The sequence below is a fragment of the Neofelis nebulosa genome, chromosome X, assembly GCF_028018385.1.
Source record: "Neofelis nebulosa isolate mNeoNeb1 chromosome X, mNeoNeb1.pri, whole genome shotgun sequence".
Taxonomy (NCBI): Eukaryota; Metazoa; Chordata; class Mammalia; order Carnivora; family Felidae; genus Neofelis; species Neofelis nebulosa.
The window spans coordinates 87231026-87245166 of record NC_080800.1 but is presented as its reverse complement, the minus strand read 5'-3'; the positions used below and the strand labels follow the sequence as shown (position 1 = coordinate 87245166).

At 35.8% G+C, this 14141-nt stretch overlaps 1 protein-coding gene across 2 annotated transcripts in view; it reads right to left on the bottom strand.

Annotated features, from left to right (window-relative positions):
* The window catches only part of TBC1D8B (TBC1 domain family member 8B), a 56627-nt gene that overhangs the window by 17761 nt on the left and 24725 nt on the right, over nucleotides 1-14141 (bottom strand). The window contains exons 8-11 of one of the 2 annotated variants that reach the window (XM_058712643.1): nucleotides 7467-7616; nucleotides 6758-6908; nucleotides 5924-6138; nucleotides 577-694 (exon numbers count right to left, since the gene is read on the bottom strand). In XM_058712643.1, coding sequence (XP_058568626.1) covers nucleotides 577-694; nucleotides 5924-6138; nucleotides 6758-6908; nucleotides 7467-7616 — 634 coding nt within the window. The remainder of the gene's footprint in view (nucleotides 1-576; nucleotides 695-5923; nucleotides 6139-6757; nucleotides 6909-7466; nucleotides 7617-14141) is intronic. The other variant, XM_058712644.1, reaches the window with a different exon arrangement.

Here is a 14141-nt window from a genome sequence, read left to right as displayed (position 1 = left end):
AATAACCCAGCTATGATACTGAAGGCGTATGAGTGTACAAAGTAGAAACCACCTACAGCTTTAAGGTAGAGTATCAAAATCTATAAATATTTGATGACTGAAGAAAATATTATACAATTAACAAACTAAGAAATTGACCCTTCTTTTAAACCTTGAAAATATCAATACAATTCATATAAATGTAGAGATTTCAAGCTGGTTAAAATCTCTCTCTCATTAAGTAATTATTAAAAATGTTCCAGTAGCTCTGGATGCTTCAGATCACCACTGTTTTAGCAATACAGAGATAGTCAACTTAAAATTTCTATTTCTTAAGAAACAGACCAGGCATTTTACCTTAAAAAAGCAACATAATAAAAAAAACTTTCCAATCATATATTCAGTACAAAAAGCTCTTCTCATGAGCATATCAGTGAATGTAACATTTTGATACTGCTTACATTTTGTGTATTTCAAAACCTAATTGATCAGTTCTTCCACTTGATACATAAATTGGTACATAATTACAAGAGACATATAAATTGTTCAGAAAAAAATATGTGCTTATATATGGGATATGTATGTGTGTGTGTTTACCAATGATTCGACGGTTAAAATAATCAGGCAACATCCGTTCACACACAGCAACCAGAAGCCAAAAAGCTTCTTCCTCTTTTGCATACAGAAGAAGCACTGAAGTTAAAATGTTCATTGCCTAAAATTGACAGAAAAATAAATAAATAAATACTGCTTGGGTGATGATTACATTTGTTTTTCAAACACTAGTTTCAGTAATAAAAACTATGAAAAGTAATCATAATGGAAACATAAGCACTCTGAGCCAGTCTAAAGCAAAACAAGGTAAAGTCTGGCTGACATTTGCAATCAGTTACTTTATACAGTAAATTCAAAGAAAATGAAGCAGTAATATGAATATAGAACAAAATAAGCAAAACCTCTATAATTTTACACTAAGTTCAGTGAATAAAGTATCTTAATTATTGCAAATCTGGAAAAACACATAATTTTCAAGAACATATTAAAACTGGAGAAACAAACTTCATCTGTATTTTCAACTGCCTACAAGAGAACATCTCTTAAATATCAATCATCCTCAATTGTGTTCAAAACTAAACACCTTTTCTCATTAAACAGGATTCTCTTCTTTGCTATCCTAATTTTGATCATGCTCGAAACCCTTTACCTGCCACATCCAATGTGTCTTTACAGCCTAGTTTCTTCTTATAAAATGTCTTTTTGATCTGCTTTATCCTCTCCATTCCACCCCAACTTTCTCCTTGTAATCTATCTTGCATACAAATGTCAGATCATTACTTTTACATTTGGCCACAGAGCTTATTATGAAGGTAATAAACCCTTAATGTATAGAATCTGGAAAGAATGGAAATGTATGAAGGAAATTAAATCTCCTGTATCCTACCTACCCAGAGACCACCACTGTTAATAAGTTGATGTACTATGTGTGTGCATATGTGTGCTTTCCTTCCTTTTTCAAACCCTTCTAAAGTTTGTTTTTTTTCACTTACAATCTTATTACACATTCTCAATGCCATTAAATAATTCTAAAACAGTGTATTTAATGACTATGAAATAATCTAGTAAGTTGAATATACTATAAATTATTTAACCATTCTACTATTGTTGGACATTTATTTTGAATCCAATTTTTCACTACTATATATAACACTGCAATGAATGTCTTTGTATACAAATCTTGAAGTATGTTATTCTTTTCTCAGGAAAGATATACATAACAATGAAAGTATTCAAATAATACTATTTTTAAATGACATATTACTACCAAATTATATTCCAGAAAGACTGTACCAATTTATATTCCTGACCAACAGTGTTTGAATGTTTATTTCACTGCTCCTTTGCCAATACTAAATACTGAGAATTGTAATAATTACAATTGGTCCTTGTTGATTTGATGGTGAAAATGGTATTTCATAGTTTTAATTTGAATTTTTTGAGGCCAAACTTTCTCATTTTTATACTTTATTAATCCATCTGTACTTTTGGTTCTATGACTAATCTTTTCATGCTTGTTGCTCATTTTTATATTTTAATACTTTTCTTATAGATTTGTGTATTAAGTATGTAGATTCCTCGCCAGATCTGGCACTGTATTTGACCTCAAGTTTAGTTTTTACCCCATCAATTTTCCTGTTCAAGAAGCCATAATGGCTTAATCTGTTAAGCATCCAACTTCAGCTCAGGTCATGATCTCGTGGTCTGCAACATGGTTCAAGCCCTGCATTGACAGCTCAGATCCTAGAGCCTGCTTCAGATTCTGTGCCTCCCTCTCTCTGCCCCTTCTCTGCTTGTGCTCGGTCTCTCTCTCAAAATAATAAACTTTAAAAAGTTTTTAAAAAGAAGCCATAATGGGAGGGGGGGTCAGTGAAAATGGCAGAGTAAGGCCCTCTGAAAGTGCTCTCCTTTATATAAGAAACAAGAACACTGGTTCGGGCGCCTGGGTGGCTCAGTCGGTTGAGCGTCCGACTTCAACTCAGGTCATGATCTCGCAGTTCGTGAGTTCAAGCCCTGCATTGGGCTCTGTGCTGACAGCTCGGAGCCTGGAGCCTGCTTCCGATTCTGTGTCTCCCTCTCTTTGCCCCTTCCCCACTCATGCTCTGTCTCTGTCTCTCAAAGATGAATAAACATTTTAAAAATTTAAAAAAAAGAAACAAGAACACTGGAAAATACTGTCAGAATCAATTTTTCAGAACTATGAAAATTAACCAAAATCTTATAACAACTCAGAAAGCATTTATTTAATAAAATGGCTGAATCTCAGTAAAAACAGTGAGCTCTGTGGCATTTTAAATTGCCTGATACGCATACCTCCTCCTCAGCTTCACATTAGCCTTAAAAACCAACACTCCAGCAATTATAGTAAAAACACCTAGCAGCCACTGCAGGGACCAGGCAGGGCTGGAGCTCCTTCAGAGACCCATTTTCACATAATTGTCATTATTTGGCCTGTCTGGTGGTTTCCACTTGAAGACTCCACTCACAAGGCTGTGTTTATTTGACCTGACACAGCGTTCATGGTAGGCAAACCCTTCTCTCAGTGTGTTTGTTGAAAACAATTGGAGGCAGTTATTGAACATGAGGCTTGCTGAGGCAGTGGATAAAAGTTGGGTCAAATAATAGGCTAATAAAGGGTCAAAATGAAAAACTGGGTAATGAGATACCCATAGGGGGCTTTGTAAGGCTCTGAGAAATTCCTGGGAATCTAGAAGGCCATGTGCACGATATGGCTTTATGCATGCCCAGAGATGTGTGTATGCTCAGGAAAGAACAGAAAAGGCCCTAAGCTCTCACCTCTGGTTAATCTTGAAGTTCTACAGAAGTAGGATGTGATAGAGAATAGAAAAAATAGGGAAAAATCAACAAAACCAAAAGTTGGTTCTTTGAAAAGATTTTTAAAAATTGAAACAAACCCCAAAATACCTTTAGGTAGCCTAACCAAAAAGATGAAAAACAGAGAAAGGACTCAAATTATTAAAATCAAGAAACAGAGAACAGTACTACCAATCTTAACAGAAATAAAAAGGATTCTAAGGGAATATGCTAACAAATGAGATAACCTAGATATAAAATGGTTAATGAGATAACCTAGATATATAATGGTTAATTCCTAGAAAAACACAAACTACCGAGACCAACTCAAGGAGAAACAGAAAAATCTGAATAGACCTATAAGAAGTAGTGACTGAATTAGTAATGACATAATTTCCTGCAAAGAAGACTCTAGGAACAGATAGCTTCACTAGCAAATTCTACCAAACATTTAAAGAAGAATTAACATCAATCCCTTATAAACTCTTCAAAAAAATAGGAGAGGAAGAAATACTACCCACCTTATTCTATGAGGCCCTGATACTAACACCAAAGAGGTATCTTAACTAGGTATCATTTTATTTTATGAATATAAATGTAAAACTACTAAACAAAATACTAGCAAACTGAACCCAATAACACATAAAAAGGATTATAGAGCCAAGACCCAGGGAGATTTATCTTGGAAATACAAGGAGGGTCAACATATGAAAATACATCAATGTAATACAGGACATTAACAGAATAAAAGTAAAAAATCACATGATTATCTCAATAGACAAAGAAAAATGGTTTGACAAAATCCAACACTCTTTCATGATAAAAACACTCAACCTAGGAATATATGAGAACTTTCTCAACTAGTCCCATCAGCCATAATGAGTCAGTACAGTTCACATGGCTTTTTGATCAAAAGCAATAAAACCTGCTTATTAAATTCAGACTTTTTCTCGGCTTGAAAGATTCTCCATGATTTTGTCCTACACAAACTTATTTACTTCTTGATTCTAACATAAATCTAGCCAGACTGATCTCCATGGTAGGCTTATTCTCACATGAATGGTATTGCTCATATTGTTACTTTAACTCAGAATAACTTTCCTTGTGCCCTCCATGTTTCTAACTTTGCTCTCATCTTTTAGAAGTCAAAAGCATGTGCCACCTACTTTGAAGGTGCCTCTACACTATATATAGATAACATTGTGGACTCTGTGAGTATAAGCTCTTTGAGAAAAGAAGTGCCACACTTGTTTTTTTTTTTTTTTTTACCTCTCAGAGATCCTAAAATACGCTAAATATTGTAATTTAGGTGATCCATTCACTCAAATTGTTTTTCAAAAAAATTCTCTATTGATAAGATTTAATGGATAGAATTGATACATAATCATTATAAGTGCTCAGCCCACTATAAAGGAATGTGTGGCTGATAGTGCTAGCTATCCACCACAATCCAGTCTCCCTTCTTCCATAGTATCTGGATATATATATGCTCAGTCACACTATATTTTGCAGACTTCTTTGTAAACAGGTGTGGCCAGAAGACTAAGACCCTCCAACAGAATGTGGATGAAGTGATGTATGCGCATTCTAGGCCTACTAGCCAATAAAATCTATAATTGTTTCTCCATGCTCTCTCCGGTTTCCTGTGAATGGTAATGGCAATGAAAGAGCATCTTGGAAGCCATGTTTTGAAGATGACAGGGAGTGCTTCAGCCTAAGGCCCTGAATAATCTCATGAACGAGAGCTGCCTATTGACTTAAATACTTGCTCTTCTGTTTATTCCTTTGAGGAAACTTCTATTGTGTTTAAGCTATTACCTATTTGAGGTTATTTGTGTTAGCAGTCTAGCATCCCTAGTTAATATAGTGTGCTCCTAAAGGATTTTTTCAATGATTCCCCCACTGTCAACAAAATAAAATTCAAACTCCTGACCTCTCCCAATCTACCTGATTTTTTTCCTCTATCTACTTAGATTCATTCACCCTAAATTTCTAAGAAACAGAACATGGTTCTACATACATTCTATGTTTACCTCTATCTGTGTTTGGTTACACTGATGCTTCTACCTGGAACATTCTTTCATTCCAGCTCCATACATCCAAAATTCACCAATTATCAAGACCTACAAATGCTACCTCTTCCACGAAGTCTTCTCGGATTCCTCCAGATGAAAATAATTTATCCCTATGATAAATCCTGACAGAACTTTACATTTCTTTAATAATTTGTCCCACTTGCTTTTTATTTGCCAATGAATATGTTTTAATGCTTACTCGTTCATATACTTTCAAGGGCAGGATCCTTATAGGATTCATCTTTATATAGTCTTAAGCACCTAGCAAAGTATCTTTTACAGAGCAGGAATGCAGTAAACACTTGTTAAATGTAAAAGAAAAACGAAGTAATGAAATACCAATTCTCTTAAGTATTCCCGCTACCATCTACTTAGATTAAAAATAAGCCCTTATCAATCTCAGCCCAACCTTTCTTATCACAATTTTCAAATAGAGCTATATTTGATATGATTTTACCATTTGGAATATGTACACAGATGGGCTCATACTGAAGTCATACCTGGCAGTATCCAATTTTGGGATTCCTGTATGCATAAGCAGTGAGTACCCGCCTCAGAGCAGATATGCCAGTGTCACTCTGAAAGGCTGGGTGTTCAGGCAGGGAGCGACGCAAATCACGTTCAATTTCTTCAGTAGCCAAGTTGCAGGTCCCTAAGGACTGCTCAACCACTTCAGCATAATAGCCAGGATTAGCAGCCATTTCATTAACAGCACCTGTAAAGACGACTGCATTAACATACAAAAGCAGAGGAATGTAATAAGGCCAACACTTGCATATATACATAAAGAATTGGATAACCTTTAAATTTAGCTTTATACTCAATTAACATCCTAGTACAAACAAAAGAAAAGGCTTCACTAGAATATAACATCAGGACACCAATTTAAAAAATATATTTATTTATTTTTGAGAGGAGGGTGTGGGGGAGACAGAATCCAAAGTCCGCGCAGAGCCCAATGCGGGGATCGATCTCACAAACCGTGAGATCCTGACCTGAGACGACACTTAACGGACTGACCTACCCAGGCATCAGCCCCAGGACACCAATTTTATTCAACAGAGTTTTCATAAACTGGTTTTTTTTCCCTTAACTTTCCTTTGACACTAGAGCTAGAGATATTACCAATTAGCCATATCTTGCCTAATAAACTAATTTGCTCAGACAATGGATGTGTGGATATATAAGTAAGTACACATAACTACCTTACTCTCTTTGACTAGTCTGAACTCATGAATAAGAGTTTGTTCTAGCCATCTTTGTAATTATTTTTACTTAGTGCATAACTCCTAGAAGGGGCATGGCTAGTATCTGTTAGTAAAGTGAATAAATACCTGAAAAAAGCATCCACAGCTCTCCTCTTAAGGTCTCTGGAATCCCTCTTACAACCAGATCTCGAGTCTTTTTGGTCCGAAACATGCTAACCCCACGCCCACATTCTGTAAACAGGATGTTCCATGACTGTTCCTTCATTTTTTCTTTCAACTGTAACAAAAAATCAAAGCAACTAAACATGGTGACAAATGAACTTCTTTCAAATAACTTGAAAACTCTCTTCACTGTGAAGTAATACCCGTGGAAATCAAGAACAGAGAAAGTCAAAATCAGTATTCACAGAGAGGCCAAACACTGGAGCACCGTTCACAAATCTTTCAAATCCACGTGAGCATAATAGATGTATTTTACTATTTTAATTCTTACCTAAACTCATATAAAAATGGGAAAAGCATTACACTTCAGAGGTAAAACTTTGAATCATTATTCTCCCCCACTCACCTCAATTTTAGAATTATTGGCAATCTATGCATATAAAACACGATGTTCAATTTTCATCGTTTATCTTAATTCTTGTTAATAACTCTTTTTTTGTGAAAATAGCATTTTTATGTGATGGAATGAAATAAGTCACACAGTAGTACCTGCTGGAAAACCTTATCAAGCACCAAAAGAAGATTTCAGTTGTGGTACCTTCTAGTCTGCTCTAAGATTTTTATTTTTGATAAACTGTTTCAGCCCATAGATTTTAGTATTTTGTTTTCCTACCATTTTGGAATTAAGATTCTCCAAATTCTGAGGGTGAAATACTGTCATTAAGGCTTCGGTGTTCACAGTTTTACTGCATTCTCTCTGACATGTCAAAGACTGTACCTCAATATTATCAGATGGGTCTGTAGAATCAGAACTAATAGGAACCTAAAAAAGAAAAAATGTAATTGTCCCAAATGCATGCTTAAAAGTTTCTGCAAGAAGAAAAAGTGCTCATGTTTTATCTATCATTTATAAAGCACAATCTGTCTACATAATAAACACTGAAGCAATGTCTCAGAGAGACATTGTTTTTCTTTTGAAATTAGAGATAGCAAGAAATTAGTGTCTGGAACAGCAAACTCAAGACTTCAGTGAGCCCACTCCCCTGTAAAAACAAAATATTGGCAAAGAATTTTAAAAAATACAAGTTCAGAACACTGGAAATGAACCAAAGGCACAGAACGAACTGAAAAGCAGAGATACAACTAAAACTAATGAATCTCAATAGGAACATCAGACTGTGAAGTTTTAACATGAGGCTATTCTCATCACCCCTCCCTCCCAAGCTCAGAGGTATGGTAGCCATGAAAGCCTGCATTAACACAGCCAAAGGATCTTCTGGAGCTTCACTAAAATCCCCATCCCCAGAACACAGTCAATATTTTAACCAGACTAGCAGCCCCCTAGAAAATCCCCATTCTCAGGGTATTGTTATCATTTGATTTAATTCAGAACTCAGGTCTGTGAAAAAAGCCCAGTCCCCAGGGCATTACAGATGCCTAAGGCTATGATTTCAGTTTGGGGGAAACTAGAGCCTGGCTAAAAATCTAAAAGGAAGATCTAGATAACCATAGGGAACTTTGAAAGATTCTAACATATTCTTGGGGACCTAGAAGTACGTGTAAACGTACAGGGTTGTGAAACTGGCCAGGAAAGAAACGGGACAGGGGAAGGCCCCATTTGCTCAATTCTGGACTATTCTGGAGGTAAGAAGTGAAAGATAAGGCTGATTTAAAAGCTTCCAGAAGTTTGAGGTATACCTTTACACAAAGATTTCCTTTGCAAAAAGTAGAAAACTTAATGGTTCACAGCATTTAAGGAGCTCACTGACCCATCACTGGCTGGCCACTAATTTATACTGACTAAAGGGGGTAATCAGAGAAAGCCAGGTTTAAAAATAAAAACAGGAACTATTTTTAAAAAGCAACCAACAGAAAATGTCTTTGAGAGGGTCCAGTTCCTAGATTTTGTAAACTAAGAATGTAAAGTAGCTATTATAAATATATTAAAAGAATGAAAGGAAATTATGTTTAAAAAAATAAGGACCCACTTAAAAAGTGGGCAAAAGGTCTGAATATAGACCTCTCCAAAGAAGATAAAAAGATGACAGACAAATAATCATATAAAAAGATGTTCAATATTGTATCACTAGGGAATTGCAAATGAAAAAAACAATGAGATACTATTGGCTATTAAAATGGCTAAAATCCAAAACACTGACAAGAACAAGTACTTGCTGCTGAGGATATGGAAAAAGAAATTTCATTCACTGCTGATGGAAATGCAAAAATGGTACAGCCACTTTGGAAGATGGTTGGCAGTTTCTTACAAAGCAAAACATAGCCTTACTATGATATGATTGAGGAATTGTGCTCCTAGGTATATACCCAGCTAGTTGAAAACGTATGTCCACACAAAAACCCACACATGAATGTTTATAGCAGCTTTATTCATAGTTGCCAAAAATTGAAGGCAACCAACGTATCCCTATTAAAGGTGAATGGATAAACATTGTGGTATATCCAGACAATGAAATATTTTTCCGCAATAAAAACTATCAACAAAACATAAAGAAATAAAAAAATCTGAACTTACTAATAACATGTAAGGACACTGAATCTGTAATCCAAAACCCCCACCAAATAAAAGTGCTGGATCAGATGGTTTCATGGGTGAATTCTACTAAACATTTAAAGAATTAATGCCAATCCTTCTCAAATTCTTCCAAAAAAGTAAAGGGGATGGGAACAATCCCAAACAAATTTTACAAGGCCAGAATACCCAATACTAAATCCAAATAAGAACACAAGAAAAGAAATTATAAGCCAAAATCCCGATGAATAGAGATGCAAAAAATTCTCAACATCATACTAGCAAATCAAATTCAGTAACACTTTAAAAGGATCATACATTATGATCAAGTGGGATTTATCCCTGGGAGGGAAGGATGGTTCAACATACACAAATCAATAAATGGCATACATCACATGAACAGAATAAAAAATAAAAAACATATGATCATCCCAAAAGCCATCAGACAAAATTCAATGTCCTTTCATGATAAAAACTTTCAACAACATGGGTATAGAAGACACATACCTCAATATAATAAAGGCCATATATGACAAGCCCACAGCTAACATAATGATCCATGGTAAAATGTTGAAAGCTTTCCCTTTGAGATTAGGAACAAGATAAACCAGCCTACTCTCACCACTCCTATTCAAAATAGTACTACAAATCCTAGCTAGAGCCATCAGTCAAGATAAAGAAATAAAATGTATCCAAATAGGAAAGGAAGAAGTAAAATTGTTTCTGTTTGCTGATTAAAGGATTTTGTATACAGAAAACCCTAAAGATTCTACCAAAAACTACTAGAAGTGATAAAGGAATTCAGTAAAGTTGAATACAAAATCAATGTACAGAAATCTGCTTCATTCCTATACACTAATAATGAAACAGCAGAAAATGAAATTAAGAAAACAACCCCATTTACAATTGCAACAAAAATAATAAAATATCTAGGAATAAAATTAACCAAAGAGGTGAAAGACTTGTACTCTGAAACCCATAAAACACTGATGAAAGAAATTCAAGACAACACAAAGAAATGTAAAGATAGTCCATGCTTATGAGTTGAAAGAACAAATATTGTTAAAATGTCTGTACTATCCAAAGCAATATATACACTTAACGTAATCCCTATCAAAATACCAACAGCATTTTCCACAGTACTGTAACAAACAATCCTAAAATTTGTATGGAACTACAAAAGACTTCGAATAGCCAAAGCAATCTTGAAAAAGAAAAACAAAACTGGAAGTATCATAATTCTAGATTTCAAATTATATTACAAAGTGGTAGTAATTAAAACAGCATGGTACTGGCATAAAAATAGACACACAGATCAATGGAAGAGAATAGAAAACTCAGAAATAAACCCACAATTATATGGTCAATTAATTTCGACAACAAAGGAATGAATACCCAATGGGAAAAAGACAGTCTCTTCAACAAATGGTGTTGGGAAAACTGGACAGCCATAGCAAAAGAATGAAGCTGGATCACTTTCTTACACCATACACAAAAATAAAGTCAAAATGGATTAAAGACCTAAATGTGAGACAGGAAACCATAAAAGTCCTTAAAGAGAGCACAGGCAGTAATCTCACATTGGCTGCAGCAACATTTTTCTAGACTTGTTTCCTGAAGGAAGGGAAATAAAAGCAAAAATATGGTTTTAAGGTATGTTCCTTCTATCCCTACTTTCTTGAGGGTATTTTGTCAAATGCTTGTTCTGCATCTATTGAGAGGATCATATGGCTCGGATCCTTTCTTTTATTAATGTGGTGTATCATGTTGATTGATTTCTGAATATTCAACCAGCCCTGCAGTCCAGGAATAAATCCCACTTGATCATGGTGAATAATTCTTTTAATGTACTATTGAATGTGATTTGTTAGTATCTTGTTGAGAATTTTTACATCCAGGTTCATCAGTGATATTGGCCTTTAATTCTCCTTTTCAGGGGGTTTTTGAATCAAGGTAATTCTGGCTTCATAGAAAATGGTGCTGGGACAATTGGACAGCGACATGCAGAAGAATGAAACTGGACCACTTTCTTACACCATACACAAAAAAACAGATTCAAAATGGATGAAAGACCTAAATGTGAGACAGGAAACCATCAAAATCCTACAGGAGAAAACAGGCAGCAACTTTTGACCTTGGCCGCAGCAACTTCTTACTAGACATGTCTCTGGAGGCAAGGGAAATAAAAGCAAAAATGAATTACTGGGACCTCATCAAGATAAACAGCTTCTGCACAGTGAAGGAAACAATTAGCAAAACTAAAAAGCAACTTACAGAATGGGAGAAGATATTCACAAATGACCTATAGGATAAAGGGTTAGTATCCAAAATCTATAAAGAACTTATCAAACTTGGGCGCCTGGTGGCTCAGTCAAACATCCGACTTCAGCTCAGGTCATATGATCTCACGGTTTGTGAGTTCGATCCCCTCATCAGGGTCTGTGCTGACAGCTCAGAGCCTGGAACTTGCTTTGGATTCTGTGTCTCCCTCTCTCTCTGCCCCTCTCCTGCTCATGCTGTCTCTCAAAAATAAATAAACATTAAAAATTTTTAAAAAAAGAACTTCTCAAACTCAACACCCAAAAACAAATAATCCAGTGAAGAAACGGGCAGAAGACATGAATAGATACTTTTCCAAAGATGACACCCAGATGGCTAACAGAGACATGAAAAGATGCTCAACATCACACATCATCAAAGAAGTAAAAATCAAAATCACAATGAGATACCACCTCACACCTGTCAGAATGTCTAAAATTAACTCTGGAAACAACAGTTATTGGTGAGGATGTGGAGAAAGGGGAACCCTCTTGCACTGTTGGTAGAAACGCAAACTGGTGCAGCCACCCTGGAAAACCATATGGAAGTTCCTCAAATTAATAATATGGGCACCTGGGTGGCTCAGTCAGTTAAGTGTCTGACTCTTGATTTCGGCTCAGGTCATGATCTTGTGGTTCATGAATTCCAACCCAGTGAATTTCACCTCTAGCACAGAGCCTGCTTGAGATTCTCTCCCCCTCTCTCTTCCCCTCCCCTGTGTGTGCTCTCTCACAAAATAAACTTTGAAAAAAATTAAAATAGAACTATTCTATGACCCAGCAATTACACTACTAGGTATTTATCCAAAGGATACAAAAATGTTGTTTCAAAGAGGCACATGCACCCCAATGTTTATAGCTATATTAACAATAGCCAAAAATGGAAAGAGCCCAAATGTCCATCAACTGGTGAATGGATAAAAAAGATGTGGTATATGTATACAATGGAATATAACTCGGTGATAAAAAAAAAAGAATGAAATCTTGCCATTTGCAACAACGTGGATGGAACTAGAGTGTATTATGTTAAGAGAAATTAGAGAAAGATGAGTATCATATAACTTCATTCATATGTGGAATTTAAGAAACACAACAGATGAACATAGGGGAAAGGAAGGAAAAATAAGATAAAAACAGAGAGGGAAGCAACAATAAGAGACTCTTAGAGAAACTGAGAGGCTTGAGGGGAAGGTGGGTGTGGGAATGGGCTAAATGGGTAATGGGCATTAAGGAGGGCATTTGCTGGGATGAGCACCTGGTATTTATTATATGTAAGTGATGAAATTAACACTACACTGTATGTTAATTAACTTTAAATAAATAAATTTTTTAAAAATTAAAAATTTTAAAAAGCCAAAATAAACTATTGGGACTATGTCAAAATAAAAGATTTCTGCACAATGAAGAAAGCAATCCACAAAACTAAAAGGCAACCTACTGAAAAGCAGAAGATATTTGCAAATGACATATCTGATAAAGATTAATATCCGAAATATATAAAGAACTTATACAGCTCAATACCCAAAAAACAAAAAAATCCAACTAAAAAATTGGCAGAAGACATGAATAGACATTTCTCCAAAGAAGACAAACAGATGGCCAACAGACACATGAAAAGATGCTCAATGTCACTCATCAGGGAAATGCAAATCAAAGCTACAATGAGATACCACCTCACACCTGTCAGAATAGCTGAAATGAACAACACAAGAAACAAAAGGTGTTGATAAGGATGTGGAGAAAATAGAGTCCTCTTGCACTGTTGGTGGGAATGCAAACTGGTGCAGCCACTGTGGAAAACAATATGGGGTTCCTCAAAAAGTTAAAAATAGAACTAGTCTACAATCCAGTAGTCACACTACTGGGTATATTTACACAATAAAATACAAAAACACTAATTCAAAAGGATAAATGCACCCCTATGTTTATTGCAGCATTATTTTTTTTTTCAACGTTTTTTTTTTTTTATTTTTTTTATTTTTGGGACAGAGAGAGACAGAGCATGAACGGGGGAGGGGCAGAGAGAGAGGGAGACACAGAATCGGAAACAGGCTCCAGGCTCCGAGCCATCAGCCCAGAGCCCGACGCGGGGCTCGAACTCACGGACCGCGAGATCGTGACCTGGCTGAAGTCGGACGCTTAACCGACTGCGCCACCCAGGCGCCCCAATTGCAGCATTATTTACAATAGCCAAACTATATAAACATCCCAAGTATCCATGGATAGGTGTATGGATAAAGAAGGTGTGTGGGTGTGTGGGTGTCTATGTATTTACTGCAGCATTATTTACAACAGCCAAACTACAGAAACAGCCCAATTGTCCAAGAATAGGTGAATGGATACAAAAGGTGCATGTGTGTGTGTATGTGTGTGTGTTTATTATTTAGCCATAACAAAAAGGGCATCTTGCCATTTTCAACAACATGGATAGAGCTAGAGGGTATAATGCTAAGTGAAATAAGTCAGCCAGAGAAAGACAAGTAACATATGATCTCACACG